This window comes from Linepithema humile, chromosome 2 (genome assembly GCF_040581485.1).
Source record: "Linepithema humile isolate Giens D197 chromosome 2, Lhum_UNIL_v1.0, whole genome shotgun sequence".
NCBI lineage: Eukaryota > Metazoa > Arthropoda > Insecta > Hymenoptera > Formicidae > Linepithema > Linepithema humile.
The window spans coordinates 21,892,326-21,911,940 of record NC_090129.1 but is presented as its reverse complement, the minus strand read 5'-3'; the positions used below and the strand labels follow the sequence as shown (position 1 = coordinate 21,911,940).

The 19,615-nt window shown below is 41.9% G+C and overlaps 2 protein-coding genes across 12 annotated transcripts in view; one reads left to right on the top strand and one right to left on the bottom strand.

Moving 5' to 3' along the window:
• Positions 1-19,615, bottom strand: part of nAChRalpha6 (nicotinic acetylcholine receptor alpha6) — a 226,308-nt gene that overhangs the window by 36,711 nt on the left and 169,982 nt on the right. For 2 of the 7 annotated variants that reach the window (XM_067350768.1, XM_067350766.1), the window contains exon 9: positions 18,234-18,320. The exons of the other annotated variants lie outside the window; for them this stretch is intronic. In XM_067350768.1, the coding sequence (XP_067206869.1) occupies positions 18,234-18,320 (87 nt within the window). The remainder of the gene's footprint in view (positions 1-18,233; positions 18,321-19,615) is intronic. 7 annotated transcript variants of the gene reach the window in all.
• Positions 1-19,615, top strand: part of LOC105670769 (cAMP-dependent protein kinase catalytic subunit 1) — a 148,774-nt gene that overhangs the window by 95,571 nt on the left and 33,588 nt on the right. For 4 of the 5 annotated variants that reach the window (XR_010888854.1, XR_010888853.1, XR_010888855.1 and 1 more), the window contains one exon: positions 10,433-10,599. The gene's annotated coding sequence lies outside the window, so the exon portion shown is untranslated. Of the gene's footprint in view, positions 1-9,235; positions 9,573-10,432; positions 10,600-19,615 lie in introns of those variants that run through there. The other variant, XR_010888856.1, reaches the window with a different exon arrangement.

The following is a 19,615-nucleotide window of genomic DNA, read 5'->3' as shown; positions in this document are numbered from 1 at the left end:
TTAGTTAAATGAAAATTGAAATATCTCGGCTTCAATTGCAATATTGCAAAGCGTAAGTTTTAACTTGCAATGAATGCGGAACGTAATTTAAAAAAGGTAATATAGCGAAAGCTATTCACTGGTTGTCTTTTGAGTGATAAAATATAAAATGTGAACAATTATAACGAATTGTTTTACGAAATTGTACAGAAATGAGATAACATCTGAACGTTCAGTCGAGCCTTGGCGATCTATTCGCATGTGCAAAGAGAGAGAGGAAACTCCCCACAATTGAATCTAGACTCGTCGGGGTAGGCAGGTAGGAATGGTGGATCGGTACCTATAAGTGGCACCGCCTCGGAGGTTCGCGTCAACACGTGGGCCACCAGCAGGGAAAACACCGTCTGTGACAACAGGATGGTCACACCTGCAACATCATACACACACACACCCGCCTGGTTTTCGTATCCTGCATCGACGTAGACGACGTGCATATGTGCGATGAAACTGATCGATCGGTCGATCAAATTTCTACTTCTCTCCTCCTTGTTTTCCCCGAAGAATCACTCTTTTTGTATAAGAAGAAACCCGCCTACGGGAAAAATACCGTGCGCGAAAAACAAGAAAAAAAAGGAACAAACTGGGAAAGAGCGTGGGAGATTTCGCGAGGAGAAACACGGTCGATGTTTTCGCGGAACCTGGAGCGCAACTGTGCAACTGCGACCATTACGATCGGCCGCGATGCGAGCTTTCCCCTCGCCCGCCTTTTTCTTTTTTCTCTCTCTCTTCATCGCGCCCGGTTTACGGACGAACTTTAGAGAAGTCGCGCGAATTCCATCGGCGCCATCGAACTGGCGCTTCACGGGAAAGTCGGCGAGATACGTGGGTGGATTTCGCTGAATTGTCTACGAAGAGATAAGGATCGAGGTGAGAGAGAAGATGAACAACCTTGACGGCTCTCGGGAAATCCGGCAGTTCCCCGCAAATTGATGCCGCTGTTTTTCCAACGAGCGCGGCGCTCAAGCGAGTTTTGTAACAGATCATTCTTCTCCTCATATGGAAATTATCCGTCGTACCGTTGGAAAAGACCAAATCCACGAAATATCGTATCATATATGAAACAAAAAACACAAAACAAACTCGTCGTTTGTACTCGTATCTCGAATAAATTAGTGATTCCTCTGTGTCAAGTAAATATTTAAATCCTTGAATCGGAAACGAATATTTTTACGGTGCATTAATTTGTTACGACCTGCTAACCCATTAATTGCGATCAAGTTCAATCGCCGGCGAGAGATAAATCTCCTAGCACGCGTGCACGTCGTCTGCGCGACAAAAATCCAGATAAATTACGTCCGACGAAAAAACCGGACTCCTCGCTCTCGAACTTCTTGTCCTAACTTCTCATCCAAGCGACCGTTTTTATTCTGAGGAGGAAGGAATTATTCCCGGCAGTCTGTCAAAGTCGCTTGTTCAATTGCAGCTGGATTGGGCTTGATGAACGTCGATATTTCGAGGATCAAAGGGTTGGCGCGATCCACCGAGCTGATCGATAAATCGGCGCGGATTCGAAGAGCCGATCTAGAGTAGAATCGCAACGTGTATCCGATTATTGGACACAAATCTACTTGTTGTACTATTATTCCCGACAGGAACGAAGAGCAAAGCCATGCTGATGCTCGAACAGACGAAATCGCTTCGTCTGACAATTCGAGCGATCAATTCGCTAGATCCAAGGAATCCACTTCACAAATCGATTCGCGCTAATCTTTTCGTTCTAATCCCCTTCGCTCAAATCGGCTTTATTCATCTTTAGACGTGAGGGTTCAGCGAGCATCTTGCGATCACGGGAATTCGTGGGATTCCAGAGAAATGCGATACATGGCTCTCTGTCCGATTGAAAATTCATGACCAACCGATTTCCGCAATAAACGCGTGTGTTCGCACGCGTCGATCCGCGCCGATTTGTCGTCGCATTTCCCGATTCTCGCAAACCGAGAAGTTTGCGTGGATTCTAAAAGCTCTCCGTTGCGTGGAAGCGTGTGATAGGAATCTCGCTGGCACCAAGATTCGATCCGTATTCGTGTGTCGACTTCTCGTGACGAAATTATGGATGCAAATCCGCGGACAGAGAGATCGCGTCACGATTTTTTTTTTTACTCGTCTATCCGTTCGTCATCCATCTTCGAATATTCGATCTTACAGATTGTTCCGTCGGCAAGAAGTACACGTTTATTACGGTGAATATTCCGCGTTCGTGCAGTTTATTATTGTTATTGCAGCTATTATTATTCCTTCCGACGTTTTCATTAAATCACATTGTCTCGGCGAATAATGAATTTGCTCGTGCAGTAGATTATCACGAACTTTGTCACTTCTTTCTTCTTCCGCACCGGAATCGAACTAGTCCCTTTAATCTCAGCGGGGCTATTCTTTCGTCGGACCGAAACGAGATTTTCCCGGGCTTGACAGTAACGCGCTTCTACGATAACTCCTGCTGGAACCTCGTCGCCTGATTCGCTCTCGATTTCGCGCTGTCCTTTGTCCGAGGATTTTTGCGGGTTCGTCCGTTGGGAATGGCGCACCTTTATCACGTGAGGGAACACGCGATCTCTGCGGTTTCAGCGAGAGCACGGTCGTCTCGCACGCTAAGAGCGAGATGTATCACCGATGAATATTTCAGCACGATCGCTTCATGTAAATTACTGTGCTCGCGCTGCGTAAAAGCCCTTTGGCGACGGCTCTTTGCAGCGAGATGCTCGCAAGCGTGTTGTCAACTACTTAAACGTGTAATGACTATTACCAACTCTCTTCACTTTTAATTAATGACAAGCGCGTAGGATCAATTAAGACATAATTTAAATAAACTTTTTGATATTGATGCATTAATATTGATTCAATATCGACAAGTCAAAAGTACAAGATATACAAAACATGAAAAAGGCAACCGAGAGTTAATAAAGTTCGCGAGTGAAAGCGTCGACGGTTGCGATATCTCGCCTCGCACGATCTGAATCTTACCTCTTGTCCCGCTAAATCATTACGCAGATACGCAATGTTTTGAGATAAACGGACAGGCGGAGGGAAAAAAGTGAACGACGGGAGGAAATGCAAGATATAAAAGATAAAGCTAGTAGGAAAATTCAGGGAAAAGAGAAAGTAAGAGAAAGAGAGAGAAAAGAGAAGTGATGGATTGTGTGGAATATGCCAGAATCGGAGATAGACCGCGAGAGAATTCAGCGGGAGGGAGAAAGAGAATGGGATAAAAAGCGAGAGGCAGCGTCGAGGAGTGAGCGGGACGGATACATGAAAAGAGAAAGAGAAGGAAAATAGGTCGGAGGATGGACGGAGGGAGAAGCTCAAGCTGATTCCATTTACTTGAGGTGATTGTGGGACGTATTGCGCAAAATATCGCCGCCGGGAACAAGGATAGATACAGTCTATAAAGCGTGGATTAATACACCCGTGTAAATTGCGCGCGGCTGGGCCTCGCAATCGCGGTTTAAAGTCGAAACTTTTGCGTCGCCTGAAAGCGAAAGTGCGGCGAGAGTTCGACGGAGAGTTCTTCGTGTCTTTGAGAACATCCCAATGCTGATAAAACGCTCAACTTTTCTCTTCGAGAATGGACACGCGCGACTACGCGACGGCTCGAGCACGCGGAGTTAACTTTCTTTACTACCCCGATCGAAGTTGCGTTCGTTGTGTCTCGCGCGGCGAGATATTGCGTAATCGGCGTATAACATGGAACGTTACTCTCAATCTTTCTTTAACAGTCGATTTTTCGTAATCAAAGAGAAATTGCATTGTTTATTGTTTTTTTTCTTTTTTTTTTTTTTTGGTGGAGAGGTAAATTTGAGCCTGCAACAGAAGCGAAAGGATTTTGAAAACAGTCTTCGGGGACTACGAGTCGCGTGAAACATCGCCACACGCGATATTAATTACACACGCGACATCATTTTCGAAATGAGAGAGATGTGCGCTTTGAAGAATATTTGAATAAAATAATCTCTGAAGGGAAACGAGTGCAATTAGCGATGCAATCCCGACGCCGTCGTGTTCGCCTGTATCCTTTTACCGCCCGAAATGACAGGATATATACGCGGCGACGCGCGAGTTGCGATTAGGATCACGCGAGTTCGCCGAAATATGCATCACACGCAGCAACGTTTCTCAATGATATCGCATCCGTGCACAAGACTATCAATTGTTATCAAATAACTTTACTATATATATAATATAGATATATATGTATGTATATATAATATATATACCGCTCGTACGAAACATATCAACACCAACCAACAGACATTACACGTGTATACTTAACGTAGATATGTGGAAAGCAATATAGTGTTACAGGCAATGTCCGAGTATACAGGCACTTTCAGAAAACCCAACGAACCAGCAGCTTGCAAGGTGGAAGTGAAGAAATCAGGAGAGAGAGAGAGAGAGAGAGAGAGAGAGGAGAGAGAGAGGCAGAAGAGAGAGAGAGAGAGAGAGGCAGAAGAGAGAGAGAGAGAGAGAGAGAGAGAGAGAGAGAGAGAGAGAGAGAGAGAGAGAGAGAGAGAGAGAGAGAGAGAGAGAGAGAGAGAGAGAGAGAGAGAGAGAGAGAGAGAGAGAGAGAGAGAGAGAGAGAGAGAGAGAGAGAGAGAGAGAGAGAGAGAGAGAGAGAGAGAGAGAGAGAGAGAGAGAGAGAGAGAGAGAGAGAGAGAGAGAGAGAGAGAGAGAGAGAGAGAGAGAGAGAGAGAGAGAGAGAGAGAGAGAGAGAGAGAGAGAGAGAGAGAGAGAGAGAGAGAGAGAGAGAGAGAGAGAGAGAGGGAGGGAGAGAGAGAGAGAGAGAGAGAGAGAGAGAGAGAGAGAGAGAGAGAGAGAGAGAGAGAGAGAGGCAGAAGAGAGAAACAGATTGAGAGATTGAGAGAAAGAGTACAAGACATAGACAGATATAGACAGAAGTGTAAACCGATTCTCTGATAATTATGCTGCGGCAAACGATGACAAAGAAACGATAAAAAAGAAGAGAAGCTCGCCAGAGACAAACAAATCGGTCAGATTGCATCGGTACTCTGTCGTGAGAAATACAGATGTTCTCCAGTATGATGGCAGTGAGATGGTGTGAGACAGTAAATAGTGAAGGATAACGGAAGAAAGGAAAGTAAGACAACGGCGCCGAGAGTGTGTCTTAATAATATCGATAATATCGACTCATGCAAGTGAGCGGGTCGCGAATCGTATCGCAATGCGTTAAAGAGAAACGAGGAAGCGAATGAGAGGGTTTGACGCGAAATGAATATGAACATACTGCTTGTGTGTGTGTGTGTGTGTGTGTGTCTGTGTGTGTGTGTGTGTGTGTCGTGTGTATGCGAGTAGAAGTGTGTATTTGTGTGTGTAAAATATTTCGTACGCGTTTTGTACGGCTGTACGCGTCGTCGCGGCCGTGTTTCCGAATTCGTCCCGCATCCCAGGTATTTGACGAATCGGAAATCGAGTTTGCCGGAAAGACACGCAAAACGGCTCGTCGATTCTCCTCGCCGTGCTCGTCGGAAATTCAAGTTGACGGGCGCCGTCGATCTAACTGGAACAACGGCTTGTCTTCATCGCGATTATCAGAGGCCACGGAAATGGGGGCAAGTGCAACGAGGTGTTCCGTCAAATTCAATTCCTTTTAGCGTCGCGACGTTATCCTACCCGACTGCTCTAAAAGCGCCGGGTCTCTCGGAAAGGACGATGTTTAATTCCTCTCAATTTCCTCCTGTCTCCCGCTCCTTCCTCTCTCCACGGCACTTTCTCTCTTCGATCCTCGCGGAATCTTCGCACAGTAATGTGCGACTTCACGAGCTTAAACACGAAGATTCTTCAGCGACATAATGCGTCCTTGACGTCTGTTGTACACATCGCTTATTGTACACGGTTGAGAAAAATGCAAGAAAATATCAGAAAAGTATGAAAAAAGACAGCCAATAGAAGTATTTTGGTGAAAACTTTTCATTATATTAATAGTGAAAAAAATTGAATAATCTTTTTTTTATCAAAATTTAACAATAAAAAAATGTGATAATTTTCTAATATTTTTCACATTTTCCTCTATTTTGTTTCGTTGCGTAGAGACTTTTGTTTCTATATTAAGATTATCTCGATGACGTAACTGAGAAGCTGATCATAATAGTACTTACCTCAAACCGACACATTTCCGCTTTCTTTTTGTTTTTTTTAGAAAATTAATAACTCTGCGGTATTTTCGGGCGATTTGCGCAGAACTCATAGTTAAGTTTCGGAAATGTGAGTCCGACGAAAATCGATATTTTTAATTGCATTACGTAAACGAAAAAAAAAAAGAATTATTTTGACTTTGTGCAACTACGCTCTCGTTTTTCTTCGATAACATGTAGGACGTTTTTCGAGTAATTGGATAGGTTTCCAGTTATTTCGCAGACGGCACTAAATCCGTTAGTTAACGAGAAAACCGTATGTGCTTCGCGTGCAAGATCATCGAGTCAAAGAAGACCGAGTCGTGTTTCACTATGTCATCTACCGAATGAAAGCTCTACTACGATTTCTTATTCGCAATGTTGTGCGCGCTAAAGGGAGAACTTGTTTTTGACGTAATTTCAAGGTTCTTTACTTAAGGTTAAAAGACTAAAGAATTCTTTCGAGTGTGTGGAAAAAGCCGAAATTTAAAAAATTAGAAATGTAATACTGTAAAATTGAACAGTAAAAAAAGTCAAAGAAACTTTTAATATTTTACTTAAATATCATTATCCCGCAATATTAATGGATTCAGAAATTTGAACATTTATTTGAATAATTATATTGATATGTCATCTTTGTATGCAAAAAATTTTTGAAATTTATTTTGAAAAAGCAAAACAAAGTTAAAATAAACAAAAATTCGTCATATTCGGAGTGCATAAAGCAATTGACATAATGTTTAAAAGCGTCGCGCCTCTTCGTGCGCGACACTGGCACTTTCGGAAAGACAAGATCTCCGTGAGTGTCGCGGCGGGAGCACATAATAAACGACGCGCATTTACGCCGACGAAATGCCGCGAACTCTAACCGAGAAAATTACACTTAAATGCACTTGCCCTTGCAACGAATAGCCGTTGTTAAGCCGACAATTCGCGTCGGTCAGATCGTTCCGCTTTAACCGCGCGCAACGGGAAGCTGCCGTTAATCGGCTCGGTTCGTTACCGTCTCGTCGACCGCCACACGCGGAGATCGCAGAGACTGCGGTTGGCTGGGCTCGCGTGAGGAAAGTATCCTCCTGCCGAAGTAACTTGAGGCGATGAAATCAATCCGTGGCGATTCGTCACGCGATCACATTACGAAGGCTTTGAAAAAATATATATCATCGTTGTCTCTTCTTGAACAGCTCTCCAGCAAAACGCTACAAATATATGAATTACGAAACTCGAGTGAAAAAACGTTGCCACAGCTTGCAAATAGCGACATACAACTTGTTCAACTCGGTGCTAATTTAATTAAGTGTAATCGGTTATTCTTGAAAATGTGAACCATCACAATCGTTGCTCCCATTGCTACAGAGAGGTGCTTAATGTGTCATCATCTTTATCGCATAGCAACGTTTCTCCGTGCGAGATGTCGCATTTATATATTTTCGCTTGCAACGTTTTTCCGGAGAGACTATGGACTTCATTCGTCGTGCTAACTACCGTGGAAAAGAAAGGAGAATGCGAGATACTATCGAGGCATACAGGGGGGCAGGGGGGGGTGTGACATTTTTTAGCTACATACGAAGGGGGGAGAGCTTTCATGTCGCAACTACCAAAACAACGAAAGCAGCTCCGCAAAATTACGAGAGAGTCAAACGAGAAGCGTGAACCTTCGTACTCTGCTCGTGATACTCAGCCCGCATTCGAGATAATTAATTGCAACGGAAATGCGCATCGTGAGATATGAACTTTGTGGCATGACAGGTGGCAGTAACGTTAATTAATAATAGCAATACAAGGGCGAGAACAGAGTGATCGTACCAGCGTACAGGGTGAACGAAAACAAGCCGTTCGCGTCAATAATAAGAATTCCCTCGGAAAAATAATTTTCCATGTTACAGCAAAATTCTGAGATTGTAATACATGTCGCAAGCAAAGAGGTACGCAATGCACAATTAACGCAAGGCTCACGCATTTTTGTTCAAATAATATTTGCAAGGTTCAGCAGTCGGTATTTCATTATGCGACAATGATTACAACTTGCTTGCCTCATAACTTTCATCATCAACTACTAAAACGCTACTGTTGATATTTATACTTTTTGCGTTATTACTTATTAATTCGATATTGATACTTAAAATGTTTATATCATTATTTTAGTTTCCGCGGTTTTAAGGGTTGAATAAGAAAAAAAAGGGATTGCGAAAATTTATTTCCGGTTTTGATATTGTTATCCGATCGTCTTCTGAGAAGCAGACGATTCAGTTGTCATTCTGCATGTCGGCAACTAAAAAATGTCACTCGTCGCTGGACTGTCGCTGGAACGCCGGGAATCGTCGCGTCGTTATGCGTATACGTACAGCCGCCATTTGTACGGGCCGCCATTGTTCGCGGCAAATAATGAGGGTGCTTTTTAACTTGATGTTACCGCGGCAGTGATGTACAACCGTTGCGTTTCCAGGAGCGCGCCTCGTTACACGACAATGACGCATTACGGCTGAAGTTTCCCGTAGTGCGAGGATCGACCGTGAAATAACGTTCGCGTTTCTCCGAATCCTTCGCGAATGCAAAAATGTCTACCGCCCCGATACACGTCTCCTCATCGATCAGACATTGTCGATATAAATATCAGATCGCAGTGGCTGGATTCGTAACTTTGCATCGCAGCAAAGAAAAATTTCGCAATCATATGATAGCTAAAGAATATGTAACATGCAACCTTACAGTATGTAAAACGAAAATTTTAACAAGATACTTTTACGTAAATTGTCTTTCATTGCGGTGCAAAGATACTCTTCCACTGGTCCAACCGCCTTCTGTGCGTTGCTCGAGAACAATTGACGAAACACTTGCTTATCCTTGCGATCAGAATTTGGATGAGACATCACTTTCGACGTATCGCTGGTGAATCGTGATTATTGCTTTGCTTTTTTCGGTGAATAAGTAATTGAAATATTTAGTTTGCCAACGAGTATATGATACGTGCGTGCGTGATTGTACGTGTGTAGATCTCTGTTACTGATATTGTGCTGCTTAACATGTAGAAATATATAGGTATGAAGCGAAGGACAGAACGAAGGGAAGAACAGCGTATATGTGAGTATATATGTGTAGAAAGATATTTATATATAATATATATAATATGAATATATATATAGAGATATATGTGTGTAAAAAATATATATATATAGATACGCAATTCGAAGATATTAAAAAATAATAGCGAAGCGGCAGCCGTGGAAACGTAGGAAAGGAAACCAAAGACGTTGTGGCAGAGCAAACAAACGTCGTTCGTCAGGGTTAGCGACCTGGCTTCGTCCTCGTTCCTCATTCTTTGTTATTGATGTTCGCGTATCGCAGTGGCGATATCTCCACAAGTTTCGGAGCACGATCGACCTTTTCGGCGCGTTATAACGAGATCGGGTAAGCTCAGAATCCTCATTCGATGCTCTGTGCCTTTTGCGCTAAAGTGATTCTCGTTTGTGAGACGAGAGAAAAGCAAAAAGCATGTTTAATCAGTTCTATTCATGATTTTCCTATTTAAAAAATTAGCTATATTGCTATTATTTCAGCTAGTCGATTAGCGTGTCAAAAAGCAACATGAAATTTCTTCATAGTTGGCCTATATAACCGCGAACGATTTTAAAGAAATTCGCAGAATTCTTCGCGAAGCAAGCAAAACTCTTATTCGCTGTACTAATTTTTCAAGATACGCCCTCTTAATTTACCAATCTGTTAAACCAAATTCTCACGTCAGTTGCAACGAGCGCTACATTCCTTTTCGCTGTACGTTCGGCTCTCCGACCGCCGAACGTAAAACGTTGAAATTTGTTCTCTTAATGTCGGCTTGTTCTCTTTCCGGACGGGAATACAACCGAAGTTTACTAGCAAAGAAGCCACGGTAGATTGGCAGTTTTCGTCTGAAAATTCAATTTTCATAACGCAACAGTCGAAAACAGATATAAAACTCCGACGTCAAAGCATCGCAGTAAATTTTTATATTATTCATAACGTTCTACGCTCAGCGCTTATTTAAAACTACTGAAAGCAAATGTTCGGTATCTCAGAAAGTGTTTCCGCGAAAAATGAGAAAATGCAAGGAATATGTTATTGGTTTGTGAAAATCTGAGCTCAATCAGAGAGTTTACGATTACTTAAATGCTAAAGAAACACCGTGAAACGATATCTTTTGCAATAAACACGAAATAAGTTCTTTTTGTAGAATATCGATATAGTTTTCTGACGAGTGCTTCAAAATTTTCGTTTGCTGCAATTGACCCCAGGTTGCCTGATGAAACCAAGTGGCGCAGAGAGGTGGAGAAGCTTTCCGACGACTCGACTTGGTGCGAAACCGTTTGAACGTGACGAGCGTCGGCGAACGAAAGCGCGGCGTATCGCTTACTCAGGAACAGCCAACAGCCAACAAGATTCAAGTTTTCCCTCGTCACAGGTATGTGTTTCTCTCTACCCTTTCTACAAGCGTCTTTGCGCGCAGTGCCATAGCTAAAGCTTTTATGCAAATCGCGATTAGCCTTTTTGCCGTGTGCCAGAAAGCGTCCGCTTTCGCTCTTGCGACGTTCAGAAAGCCAGCGCGCAATGTTGTCCCAACAATTTAATACAAAGCTCCCTTATTTAACCGAACTATTATCGCTGGCATCGCGAACAAGGCAAGGGTAATCGGCGAATTTTATTTTGAGGTAAAAGTAACACATACCGCGGCAATATGCCGTGAAAACTACGACGCCAGTTACGGCGCTGTGCACGTGTAAGGATCTCGTTCATTCGCGAAAGTATACAGAGTGCTCCGTAAGTCTGCGGACGGGACGTTACATAAAGCTCAAAGCGGCTCTTTCTCAGACGAGATTTAATTTCGCGACGAGATTGCGGACGTAACGAGAGCCTTGAAAATTATGGATACTCGCTAATCAGCATCTTAACGAGATAAATATTTACTTTTCACCCATAACTGATAAGCAACAAACGAGAATGTAAGAAATTTCAAAAATTTATAGAACAAGTAAAGTATAATGAGAGAAGCATAGAGATATTGTTCTATCAATTTTTGAAATTTTTCACATTCTCGTTTGTTATGTTATCTTTGACAAAGGCATATTGTATGCATTTCGTAATGTATGCAAAAAATTAATTTTAATTGTGTTGATTATTTATACCGTGATAATATTTTTACAAATCGTCGAATTTTTAAGTAGCTAATCTATTATAATATATAATTGCTTACACGGCGATTATCTGAAGTAGGTACAGTCGAAATGACAAATTTTTTCAGAACACCCCGTATGCATTCGATACATGTGGATGTGTGCGAGGATATGCGTGTGTCGGGTGCATTGCCCACGCGAAATGAGACTTTTCTCAGATATTCTACGTTTGTCTCTATGGCCTGCGACACTGTTTGCTGCATTCCGTCGTGCGCGCACGTGTTTGTGTCATGTCATCGGTGGTTTATTGGAAAATCAATTGCACGTAAGGTGAATTATTCGGCTTGCTCGGAGAAACACACGAGGCGCGCCGTTCGGTGGTAAGAGAGGGGGGCGGGGGGGCAACAGACAAGAGGGCTGTTGTCTTGCGCCGAGCCGATATTGAAAACCGAGCCGGGGCGACCTGGTTGCATGCACTTTGCAGAGATTGACGCGTCGCGAAAAAGTAGCGGCTTGTCTATCTATACATGAGCTGCAAACATTGCTCGCGTTTATTATTGTAGCGGAAAGCGCGATAAACTTTATTTTGTGTACCGTAGTTTGCTGCCTCTCGCAAAATTTATAACCACTCAAAGTGTTTAGCTTCGTGAAAATTTTTGTTTACAAAGTTTCTAGCTAAATACTTTTTACAGCAATTAATGTTTTCCTGTTTGAATGATGATAAGAGCTTACACGGTCTGTTTATATAACGAGAGAGAGAGAGAACGAATAGATCGACTCTCATGTTATTTCGTTCATAAATAATGTATAAAATTACAGTATTATTTATGAAATGAAAATTTGCGTTCGGTGAAATTATAGAAGGTTTTATTGTAATCGGAGATAATCCTTGATCTTTCATATGCTGTGAAATAATACCCAACGATGCGTTTCAGTCCCACTCTGATTTCACTCGCTAATATTAAATTGTTTCGGATGTTGAAAACAGCGAGGAACGTCGTCGTTTTGGTCCATGAAGTAACTGCTCACGAGCGTCAAGGATAATCGCGAAACAGGTCGAGCGTGCTCCGACGAAAACAAGATCTCGTCTTACTCCTTCGTTTCTGAAAGGAGACGCGGAACGCAACACGCGGTTATAAACAGTATCGTCGGATTCATTTGGAGGTGCGGAAAAGCCAGGCCAATTAAAGCCGGAAGGTTTCGAACGCTTGGTGCCGAGTTAAACAGTTCTCTTTATAACGCTAAAAACGTTTAAGTATTTCAAAGAAAGACTTGATGTGTAAGCTTGAAATAGATTATCTGACAATGAGATAATAGAACTGTTTGTCTGTTATGACAGATGAATGAAACTGAAAAACGAATCTCACAATAAAAACTTTGACCCATTTTTACTTATTTGATCGAGTTAATGCTACAATTTCCGTATGGCTGGTTACTCAGACAGAAGATTCATTTTAAATTTGAAGATCTGAAGACCGCCAGAAATAATAAATCTTCTGTCTGTCCATGTGTCGTGCAATAACGGTGTATATGTAGGACTTGAGGGTGAATTGGATTTTAGATTGAACACTCGCTCGTTGATTCATTTCTAGTTCGCCTTGCTCTAGTAACTCTCCCGATCACCGGGAAGCGCTTTTTACTTTACCTCCAATCACTATGCTCTGAGCCACGGGTTTTTAACTTTCATCCGACTTACTCTTTAATCTCGGATTATCAAATTATTTATCGAAAACTTCGATATATGTTCAGCGTCGCCTTGAGATTTTGAAATTTCACTTTTATTTGCCGATTTAAAAGTGAGTTTGAAGCTAAATGTGTTTTTGCCATTATCGTGTCATAATATGATTGATCAAATGTGACCAAAATAAAGAAAAATTTGGAATTCCTAGAAATGATATCTGATCGCAAATGTATAATTAAAGGATCAAGGTAACAATATGTACATTAACCGATATTGCAGGGTGATATTTCCCTGGCACTTAACACGTTCGAAACTTTCCGGAACGGAGATGGGGATCGTCTCGAAGCGATCGGTGAGGCGGAAGATCGCGAAAATCGGAGTTATATCTCCGCCGTGGAGGAAATACGGGTGCGCGTTTTTCCGCTCGGAGAACTCGAAGCGAAGTAAAGAAATAAAGCTATGCATCGTTTACGCACACATACACGCCCAACCATCCTCATTCGTGCCATTACATTCGCACAAGTTTCTCGCATTTCGCGTTTTCGCGTTTCCGAAGAGTTTTCGCTCGGACTTCGAACGTGAAGCCGTATTTTGTTCGCGGGACGATCTCGGGAGTTTCGTCCTGTTGCTAATTCCCGGAGGTGAATCTCACGTTACAACGTATCGACGTATATACATATATATACATATATAGTTTGCATTACACGAGAGTTGCGCGGTCATTACGTGGTGGAAGAGAAAACTCATTTGCTCTGTCGACTCGCTTTTTTACATAGAGCTCTCGCTGCTCACGTCGAAACTCATTAAATATTTACCCAGAAAAAAATGCGAAAATGATGCCACCAAAATGGACGTCCCTCTTCGGCGACATAAAGATTGGACCCTCTCGAAAAAAAGTGATAAGCTTACATCTCCCATTAAATTCTATTTCCGTTGCGCTGTCAAGCTTCCAGCTTGAACCGTCGAAGACACACTCGGCTCCGTATGCGACACTACGCCGGTGGGAAAATCTCAAAATGTTCGATAGTGTGCGTCGGTGGGTGACTTCGCATTCGCAAGCCGGCGCTAAGTTGAGATTCGTGTCTGCGACGTAAAGTGTAAGTGGCATACGAAATGATGGTGCGAACGGGATGATGGGGAACTCTGCGTTTTCGCGTTTATAAATGGAGATACGCAAGATATAGTGTCGGGCGCCGACGGCATGAGAGATTGTCGCGGCGCGCGTCTCGCGGCGGTAGCGTGGGAAGAACGCGACGTTGCTGGTAAGCGACGCAGTGGTGTGCGGTGCATCTTGCTAGATTAGACATAGTAAAACGGGCCCGGAGCGATGTTACGCGGGGGGAAATGAGGAAATATGAATGTGTCTACGCAAGGAGCAGAGAAGCGAGGTGAAACGTACGCCGGCGTATTCCGAATTTTCTTCCTCCCTTTTTACATCCTTTTGAGAAGAATAGACCGTATAAAGAATAGGCCGTAGCTTTGCCGCGTGAAGTGCGCGTTTAATTTGCAAAAGGCGAAATTTATTCTTGCTGCTATTGTTTACTTCTAATTACGTTACCGATGTCACGCGTCATTGATTAATTGAACTCTGCGCGCGATACTGTTTTACTGTTATCACAATATTTATTTTTGTTTGCTGTATTTTCTTATTATTTATATCTCATTAATTTTGTCTTATTTTTCATAATTTTTTTATCAATAAATAAAACTTGCAGGCAGCGCAATATGCGGCTCAATCATTAATATAAATAATTCATCCGGAGGTTTGTTTACAATTTGCGTACAGCGTACAAAATCACGGTTGTTGCGCAAGGAGAAATTATGGTAAAATAAACGCGAACAAATATTCGATGATGAAATGAATGCGCGATCTCGAATAGAAAGATTCGGGTCGAGTTAACTGTCCCTTTTTACTGTTTACACTTCGCCCGCATTTAATTTCCAACGTCGACGTTGGCGGGGAGGCCCTCGATTTCCACGCGAATCGATCATGCATTCGCTCGCGCTGCTTTACGCCGTCCTCGAGGTAAGCATAGTAATCGAGTGACCATGTGCAGCAAAACGATAACGCGCCATATACGTTTCGAACTTGCTTTGCATCGAACATTGTTAATTAGCAGGCACTTTACGAACGCGTATAGCACCCCGTCATCATGTCGGCCAGTTCGCGCGCACGTTTTAGCTGACGTACTCTCCTCACTGAGAGTAGCCTTTGCCGTATAATAGCAGAAGGAATATTTAAACTACTGGGAAAAAATGTCCTTTGAATATGAGTTTCATATGCGCGTGCGACACCCGCAAGCATTGAGATACATTCGCGAAAAAATACAATTTAACAAAGAAAAATGGATCTAACGAAGAAAAAGAATTGAACATATAGCGCGAGGGAACTGCGGATTCTTTTAGCAATTTTGCACTGATTTTCCTTAATGAAAATTTACTTTGACCCGATTTTCCTTTATTAAAATTATGTTAAAGTAAAAGTTATCTGGAATTAAAACGAAGAAAGAGAGGATATACTTTTCTCTTATTTATTTGCTTCATTAAGCTTGGTGCTTCGATATTTCTCTTAAGGTGAAAAATAAATTGCGTAAAATCCAGATGAAAAAGCATAGAGTTGCGATATTAAAATATTTTTCGAGTGCGCAGAGTGCTCGCTAATGTCTAGCGGAAATTTAAAAAATGTTTTAAGGGTCAAAATGTACAATCGCGTGTAAAGCACGAGTGGCGAGCTACAAAAAGATGTTCTAAACAATGCTGTCTCGCGTTGTTACACGAGGGCGCATCGGATTTCTTGCCTCGCGACGAGTTCGACATAACGACGCCGGATGCAAAAGCGCGTCACGGAAATCGATGAACGCCAGTCCGAGCGTGTCGTTTTTCTCACGAACGGCAGACAGATATTAATTCCTAGCAACCGTCTTTTTCCGAGAATGCCGCTTCTTTTTCAGCAACTGCACAAACGCGAAACGGCACTTCTCTTTGGTGAGCTGCTAATTAATTTCGCAAGTCGCCAGATGCAAAGAACGCGTCGGTTTTTTTTCTCTCGCTCGCCCGCCTGCTCGCATCAATGTTGCCGAGAAAATTGCGGTCAACTCTTTCGACAGCTTTCATATTACCATATCGATGCAACGCGCCGCGCGAGGGTAAGAGTGCACTACCGATTATGAAGTCGCAACGCTGACAACGGACCTGTAATGGTAAAGGGCGATTGACGCGTTTTAATTTACTTCGATCAGCGCGGCTCGATAAAACCGTCGAGGCGTCAACCGCGCAAAATGGATGGCGCGCGCAAATACCGAAAAAAGAGAATGGACCGCGGGACGCGGAGGCGAGAGAAACTACGAGTCGACAGCTACGATCGGCTCTCGCGGTGGACAATGACATACTACTCTCCAATGAGCTGCCCGTGACTTGAACGTGTGATTTTGTTCGGTCGCAAGGATATATTTCCAAATGTAAAATTATCATTTATATCGGAAAACATATGAAACACGCGAATATAATACTGGGAAATGCGAGTATCATAAATAATTAAAGATATTTATTAATATTTTTGAGCAATTTTTCACGAATATAAAACAGATAATATAATTATTATAATAAATTGAAACCGACGTTTAAACATTATTTGTTGAGAACACACGAACAAATTTTAGTAGAAATTGTCTTGTTTGGAGAAAATAGTGTAAAATAAAGACGGTACATATAACAAAAGCAAAATGTCAGGGTTATTCGATCAAGTATGCCGAATGCAACGTTGCGCTTCTCAACCGTTGCGATGCAAAACTTATTCAATTAAAGCTGATCGAAGTTAGTGCAAGGAACTTCCGAGGCGCATCGAGAAGGCAATAACTCTATTTCCATCGCCTTTCTCTTCTTCCGTCGAATCGACTTTCGTTTTTGGCAATAACAACTCGGCTCTTTCCTTATTTCTTATCTATTCCCTCGCTTCTCCGAAGGCGTCTCCTCGACGCGACACTTGACATTTCTTTTTATTTCTCGCAAACTTCGTAGATCGACATCTTCGTGTCAATTGTTACGACTTTCCGAATCTCGTAGAATTTTCACGACACGCGAAAAGCTGTGACTGGCGATTGCCGCGAGATAAGAAATCTTTTGATTGATTTGAGATGTACATATTTCGTAATATCTTCCGATAATATCGTAAATAGATATGATATTTAAATTTATATGAATTTATGCAATAATAATTATTGAGAAATGGTATAACTTGTTATATTTGAATAAGTAATAGCATTATAAATTTTTAAAATTTTAATTTGCACTAATTATTAAATTTATTTTATTCATCTCGACGATCTTATTCAAGTTATCGGAAGACAATGGTTTTTCACGATTACATATTTATCAGCATTCTAAAACTAGAACTTGGTTTTATATCCACGAATCGTATGGTCCAGTTTCTCGAGAACTATCGAATTTTCTAGAACTATTGTTATTTCTTTTTTCATCTTTCTTCGCCACTGCAATTTAAGAAGCAAACGACTGCGGCGAATGTTTGTTTACCGATACGCTTCTCGATAATATAACTTTATCGGATAAATCGACGTAGAACAACGAGTCTCCTCTTCCACCGCCTCTCGAATATTCCATGATTTTCAATTCTCCCTCATACGTGAGAGCGCTTCCGTTTCAGCTGCAGGGCGCCACGTCTCTCTTGTTTACGTTATACGAGATCTTCGGGAGGATCAAAGTGCTTCTCCTAATATTATAAATAATGCGTATATATTTGTCAACCGAAAATTCTCAGTCGCTCATGGCGACAAGTGGAAAATAAAGATCAAAATTTGGAATTACCGTCTCCCAACATTTTAATATAAATAAATAATGGTATCACAATATTGTTGACGTCTATAGAAACGACATTATGTTTATTTAACGGAGGAGAATTATTTATAAACCCTGAAAAATTGAGAAGAGACGGATAGTAATTCTCGGTTATCCTGCGTCTTAAATTGTTGCGATCCATTTTTTAGTAAATGGAATGTGTATTTTTTATCTTTCGTAAAAAATGCACATTCGTAAAAAAATAAAAAAAGATACTCGCTCTTTTTAAATTATCGACATACGAAAACCTTCCGAAGATCTCATTGAACTTCCACGAACTTTTCAAAGATCCGTTCTCGATTTCCCGATTGATTTGTGAACGTCGCAGCGAATATCGATAATATACAATGGTTTACAGTCTGACATTCGCTCTGTGTAAAAACTCAATTGTACCTAACAGGGGTATTGCGTCGGAGACCTGGGGCAGGGTCTCGGCGACGAGGTTCAGGAACACCGTCAGCGATAGCAAGATGGTCACTCCTGAAACAGTTGTAGCCCACCTGTGCTCAATGATCCGTTTTCTCATTCGTCGCGTCCGCTCGCGAGCGACGCCGACGGTCGCGTCACCCTCGGTCGAGGTGGACGCGACCGTCGATCGACGGCCGCTCGCCTTTTCCGCCTGGTGATCGCGTCGGCGATCGTCGACGAAGAGAAATCGACCGGAGCTGAACCGCGTCGACAGTACTCCGCTAAATGTAAACGAGAATTTATTTCTACATCGTGATTTGAGCGCAATGGAAATAGGAGCAAAAAAAAAAAAAAAGGAGAAGGATGTTTTCGACATGTACAATCGATTGTAAGCCGGGGTGAGTTTCGCAACTGTATCTCGGCGGAATTGTTGACGAAAATCTCGCGGGAGTGGTACCTCCTTGCCGTTTTATCGGCGATGTTTTCTCGATAATCTCGGAACAAACCGACCACTCCGTCCCGGAGGGTTCAGCTCCGCCCGAAATTCGTTTCGCCTCGGCCTCGAATCCGAGTCGGGATCGAGAGCGGCTAGAATGATAGGTATCTCGTTAAAGATAAACAATCCACGGTGTGTACTTGCAAGCTTACATGCAAATTCGCGTACGCGTAACAATGTTGATGCTTAAATATTAACTAGTGATTTTCGAGCCAGCTCGGAAATTAGTGATACAATATCAACTATAGAAATGTAATAATAATTGCAATAATGAAGATTCTGATCACTTCGTATCTTTCTTAATTAAATGTATATATTTTTTAATATAATGGAGATAACAAATTTATATAATTATAATTCATATAATAGTCAGCGCCGTGATAAAATTATACGTCTTACAATAAAACCACGCAAAAATGCGTTCAAAGGATCTATTAAAGAAATGAACATGCCATTGTTGAGAATGGCGCGGAATTTGTGTAGAATTGAAAAACGTATTGTTAATAGATTAATTTTCCAGTTTTCCAACAAAATATTAACTTTCCATTACGCATGGGATTTTATCTAATGAACTTTTAATTAGAAAATTTTTTTTCAGAACAATAAAATCGCCCTGGGCCGATAACAAAATTTATTTCTGACTGTTTAATATCTTTTCTATAACGTTGTTTCCACAAAAACGCGGCCGTAACAGAAATAGTACTTTTTTCAATTAAATTTGATGGTACGAGAAAATTGCAAGTTACACGAATGAATCACGGGACGAGAATGATTGCGTTCAACCGGTTTTTATTTATCGACAAAATTGCGGAGTTGAAACGGTGGACACTTCCGCTTTCTAGGACGATCCCTCGCGAGTATGACCCGTGGA